The 6,000-nt window shown below is 36.1% G+C and overlaps 1 protein-coding gene across 1 annotated transcript in view; it reads left to right on the plus strand.

Moving 5' to 3' along the window:
• Positions 1–4,751, plus strand: part of LOC149161110 (bifunctional monothiol glutaredoxin-S16, chloroplastic-like) — a 55,638-nt gene extending 50,887 nt beyond the window's left edge. Inside the window, exon 2 of the mRNA XM_089436882.1 lies at positions 3,927–4,751. Within this exon, the coding sequence (XP_089293008.1) occupies positions 3,927–4,430 (504 nt within the window). The 3' untranslated portion in view covers positions 4,431–4,751. The remainder of the gene's footprint in view (positions 1–3,926) is intronic.
• The last annotated feature ends 1,249 nt before the right edge of the window (positions 4,752–6,000 follow it).

Genomic DNA, 6,000 nt, shown 5'->3' on the forward strand with positions numbered 1-6,000 from the left:
GACATGTTAAGATTTTTCTACCATATTGTAAGGTTGAGGAGATGAACCCTTCACTCAAACTAAAATTATTGGTTTGGCATGTTAATCTTTTACAGCTTCTACCACGTATAAATGTTAAGGAATTTGAGTCTGGAGACTTTAAGCTAGATGATGTTTATGTAGCTCTTGTTGATGATCACATTTCTAGCAGTGGTGAATCATGATGAGTTTGATGAGCGATCATGTTGATCAATGATTTGTAGTAGGCCAGTGGCCTAGTAGCTTGTAGCATTGTTTTTGGACTCTAGAGGCCATTTAGAGCCTCATTGATTATGTATTTTGTTGTTGATATGTATTCACCCTTACATGGTATATAGGTGAGCAAACTTTGCATATTTTGTCTCTAATTGTTTGGAATGATGGTTTGGAATCTCGAAAGTAATTTTTTTCATAAAAAAATATTTTTTGTGTTTTTTTTCAAATCCAGTTCATTGAATCCAGTTCGATCTAGTTTGATCCTGTTCCAGTTTGAAACCCGGTTGGATGGGTGGGCTGGTTCAAAAGTTAAAACCTGGTTCCAGTGCAAAATCTGGTTAGATAGATGGGCTGATTCAAAACCTGGTTAGATAGGTGGGCTGGTTCAAAACCCGGTTCCATTTTTCAAAACTATGCTTCTATTTTACTCTTTTATTGTTCTAGGGTTTTGACTTATATAAGAGGTAGTTAGAGGATATTATTCTTTCTGTTTTCTTAGTAGAGATCATGGATCTAGCATTTGGATATTATTATTTTATGTTTTAGGGTTTTGAGCCCTAATTCTATAAGAGAGGGCCCCTCACATTGTAACGGCTGTTGAAAATTTGGAGAAACTACTCTTTTGTTTGGCTTATACTTAATTTCTTATGAAAGCTATATGTAACGCAAAAGTTTTCGGTTATTTCCATATTGCCGATTTTATGTGCTGGGATCTTTTACTAAATCTGCTGCAATAAGGACTTCATGATAGGTCAGCTATGTAATTGAACAAGGATGGTGAATGAGGTGATATCTATTTCATCTTCTTGCTGTCTATATCTTCAAGTTTGAAGTATTGATGTTATGTTGTTTCATTGAAAGTTTGCATGGTGTATTTAAGTTACAAATAAAATCTCTAAGTAGAGCACCTTTCAAGGGCCTACGAATATGTTACTTTCCAGCCATTTAATCTAGCTGTCATAGGTATATTTCTGCATGTTTGAACAGCATGTTTACCTCCATCCATTTATAATTTCCAGTCCTCTTAGAAAAGTAAGACTCCATATGCCCAATTGGTTTATCAACACTAGTCTCTCACCTCCAACCACCCTAACGATAAACCTAATAAACCATTTAATTTTCTGGTTTAAGGCAACTGTTCATTAATTCTAAGGCTTCATCTCATAAGCCTTAGTAATCATAATCCTAGGGACACCCCTTTGTGCTAGAGGAGGGCTAAATTTAAGTGAGAAGCTGTGCTATTGTTGTGATAGCGATAGCCCTCTTAGTTCTGTTAGGGTTGCACTTGTGCTTTGAGGCTTTATCACTTAGGTCAATGTTGATAACATCGTCAATTTTCTGGTGATGTGCCAAAAGATAATAATTTTTTCAGCTTGAAAAAACCACAACTTTTTCATGAAACAAAACATTGCAATGTTTGTGAAAAAATTGTAATTTTTTGGCAAAAAATCTTGCCACTGCCTAAAGAGTTGTTGAGCTGGCAGAACCTGTGAGGCTTTAAGTGATTGTGGATATATATATATATATACATATATATATATATATATATATATATATATATATATGTATATATAGATATAATTTGTGTTTCTTGGCTGTTGGAGAAGGAAGGAGGGGGGCTTACGGTCATCATCACTCATTGTGGAGATAGCTTATATGTTGGGGTTTTCATGTCTCAATGACTTGGTGTATGTCCATTACAATCTCTGACTATGGATGAAGAAAATGGAGAGAACACCAGATGTGGATGCCATTTCCTTAGACAATATTGATGTATTGTCTAAGTGGAGGGTGGAGTCTAAGACGCCTGTCACGGAGGAGTCAATTGCTTGGTTAGAGGAGGAACAACAACAGGAGGAGCAAGAGGAGGATGAGCAGGGGGAGAAGGAGGGTGTGCTAGCATCAGCACCAACTTCTACACAGATTGATGAACATAGTTCTACACCCATCAGTCATCATCAGACATTTGGTGTAGGGCCAGGGCCTTCTATTGTTAGGGGCAGGCCTGGCAAACAGCCCATGACCTTTTCCCGTAAAAGGGGGAGAGAGCATTGATATCAGATAGCTAGCTGCTAGTTTTTTTTTTTTGTCATTGTACATCTACCTCATGATGGTGAGATACATTTATATACATGATGTCCTTTTGTATTGGTTCTCCACTTTTGAGTCCTTGATTGGACAGCTATCAGGGTTTCGGATTCAGCATCTACTTTGATGTATCATTATTATTTGGAATCCACTACATCATGTATATCAATGATTTCTCCATATTTATGTGCCAATGTGTTTCTCTGATGTTGTTGTTGTTTTATATGTTTAAAATTTTGAGAAAACTGAATATATTTTTTATTATTTAATGTTTGCCACAGTTTGTTGATTTTTTTGTTGATGTTTCCGAGAAGATATTTTCTGGGTCCTCATTGAGTTTTTGCCCATGCCAATGTTATGAACACTATTCATTCTCCTTCTAATAACAATAAAGACACCAACATGTCCAGCTGCATGGCAGTAGAATAGATAAACTAAAATAAAACAACTAGGTGTCTACCAGCTTGCAGGTAAGGGACATGCCTGTCCTAATAAACCCAAATAAGGTGAGGTTATCAGATGCCTGTCTTGTAACTATTAATTATTCTTATTTGTACAGCCTCTGCTGTTTGCTTGACACGCTTACTCGCATTTCCCAGGTTAGGTGCTCTTCTTATGTGATGTTTTACAGAAAGAACAAGGAAGAGCTGGCATCCCAAGAGCGAGGAGAATGGGTGTTTGGTAGTGAATATACTGTCAGAGCATGTTCCGACTCCCTTGAGAGTCCAAAGTGTTTTTCTTGAAAAGCTTCCATCTGTTTTGATTGTCTATGCCCTTCACGATAAAATTGGAGAGATACAAATCACAGTGCTTCCAGAGCAGTTGCTAGCTGTTCCCTATCTATATGTGGTAGGGTATCTGAGATTTCTTGTGAGGTCAAAGTATTCTCATATTTATTTATATTTTTGCAGGCTACAATCGTGGGGGTTTTATCTGTGTTATTTTCAGTTATAGAAGTTTAGAGCGTAACCTTTGCCAATTACTTTGAGCCTTAGCATAATGGATTTGGGAAGCCAAAAAGTTGATTTTATCTTCCAATATTGAAAATAAAGAGAATTTGACCGTGTGACCATGATCTTCACCTCTACTAATTTTTTTTTTTCGTCAGTTGATGGTTTTCAACTCATTGGAAAGTGATTGCTTGATAGGGAATGCTTTATGCCCACTTGCACTTTAGGGAATTGTATCCCATTGGAGGAAGTGGGGCCTTAATCAGCTGGGGGGATTGGCTTCCTTTTGTCAATTTTCTTCATTCAACTAATCCAATGTCTCTTTTGAAATTTTTTTCTTGTAAAATGGGTTCTATAAGAAACCAGAGAGTCAGTTTTTATAAGTTATATTTAGTTGGTTCTCTGAATGGGATGTTTTTGTGATGTTAATTGTTTGTTACTCAACTATTTTTTAATTTGTTCAGTAAGGTTACTGTAAAGAGCTGATGAGATTCCTGTGAACCAGTAGAACCCAGAATGTCAGTCCTCAGAAGTTTGAAGTTCTGATTGATCTGGTTCAAGGGGGTTGACAAATGGAGAGTTTTCAATGACGGACTATTTGTAAACCAAATCGGAGCATATTCAGCTACTTATTATATGCCTGTCACTTTGCAGATTGCTGTTTTTGATATTCCTCGTTACCGTGCATTGATTGATCCATGGAAGTTTTGGATGGACGAGCACATAGAGGCTGCAGGTAAGGTTCCCCCGGGAAATGAATCTTGGAACATCACATGGATGGAGAAGGAGAGGCCAGTTAAGGATGATCTTCGGTTAAAACCTGATCGTTACATGCCATTCAGCTTACCTGTGGAACAATTGGTAGACAAATTGTTAAATGAAAATGAGGTGTTAGTTTTCATTAAAGGTTCAAGAACAGATCCAAAATGCCCACAATCTTATAGAGTATTGAAAATATTGTATGAGCAAATGGTGGATTATGAAACAATTGATGTGTTTGATGAAGTGTACAATCGTGGTGTGAGAAAGGCTTTAAAGGCATATAGTGATTGGCCTACTTTCCCACAGGTCTTTTTACGTGGAAAGTTCATTGGGGGTGCTGATGAGTTAGATAAGATGGCAGATAAAGGGGAGTTATATGAACTCTTTAAGAAGTAGAAAACATCGTTGCTTTCTGTTGTAATAGAGAGAGAGAACAGGGATGCAAATGGGTGGAGGGGTATTTGGATGGCTAACATCATTCTATACCTCAGAAGCTTATATATCATGTCATTTAATGACCAATTATCATCTTGGGAGCAAGAGCAGAATTCCTAAGTTAAATACATCTTGTTCTAAATGAACCCGTATAGCACCTTAATCAAATCTGCGAGCTTCAGAAAAAGAGTATGATTGTCTATCCTGATTTTTTTATTTTTATTTTGATTGTCTCAGAACTGTGTGCTAGCTTTTTGTAACAAACTCTTGCCCTATTTGTCACATGTTTGTAACAATTACTCTTTTTTGCTGACGTAAATTAGGATTTATTAATTACTGTTGAATGCTGAAATTCATGCTCAACATTGTTTGATCCTTTTCTTGGTTTTGAAACTTGAAATGTTAAAGATGTCAATGATCAGAATTTTGAAAATTGGAGAAAGAGAGTAATTAACACAAAATTGATTTGGAGGCAATGATCAATAAAGTTATTTGAAATATTGGTTACATATTACTAATGGACGTCAGTGGTTGTCATCAACAAACTATTGCAAAATTAGTGGGGCTAACGTTTCAAAGTGAAATGATCATGGGTGTAAATCTGACTTCCTGTTTTCCAAAAAAATCCAGTGATTTACCACCTCTCCAGTTTTCTCATGCCCATATATTGACTTCCTTTGAGGGGAGAATTCATATGATTGTGAATAAAAGCTGAACTTGATTGATTCTGCAATGTTAACCTGACCCCAGAAAATTGTAAAATCTGAGAATCTTAAAATATCTGGTACAATTTAACATGAAAATTGAATCATATTTTTTTGTAAAGAAGTTGAATCCCTACCTATTGGGGCACAGGATCATATGTTAGCATTTCTGGCCTTTTTCGAGAAGAAATTTCCTTGTAGTACTGTAATCCTCTTGTTAGATTGATGCAACTCTCTGTTCCATGAAGTGCATATGATGCATTTCTCAATTTTTTTGTTTTTTGTTTTTACATATTGGTTTTGATTCAGTCTATTGGTGTTTAAAGGAGCTTTATGACCACCTTCTCTATTATTTGATTGGATTTTAATTTTACAACAGGAGCAGAACCGACAATCAAGTGAGCTTCAAAGAAATTTGCTCACTGAACTATTTTACTTAACCCCAATTTTATCTTGTAGAACATGAATGATAATGTGATATGGGCTATAAGATAAATAGGTATAGTATGATCCATCCTCGATATGGATTCATATATAGAGGTTTTGTGTCACATTTAATCTATCTGTTGAGGATATCTTAATGGTTTGGGTAGTTGTTGACTTGGCTATATGATGAAGTCAGAGAGACATCTTGAAACCATTAAGCTTTCAATAAGGTAGAGTTTGTTAGAAACACACTAAAGCTATCATATAACTTTGTTGGCATTTTGCACTGCGATATCCATCTTTTTTTGTTCTTTTCATGGTAGTATATCCTAGAGAAAACATCCCAGACACTTCCCCTCATTCCGAGGATGGTACCTATGCTAGAGAAAACATCCTGGATA

The sequence above is a fragment of the Pinus tabuliformis genome, chromosome 5_2 (genome assembly GCF_031772625.1).
Source record: "Pinus tabuliformis cultivar Carrire ecotype Pingquan chromosome 5_2, CPIR1, whole genome shotgun sequence".
Classification (NCBI taxonomy): Eukaryota; Viridiplantae; Streptophyta; class Pinopsida; order Pinales; family Pinaceae; genus Pinus; species Pinus tabuliformis.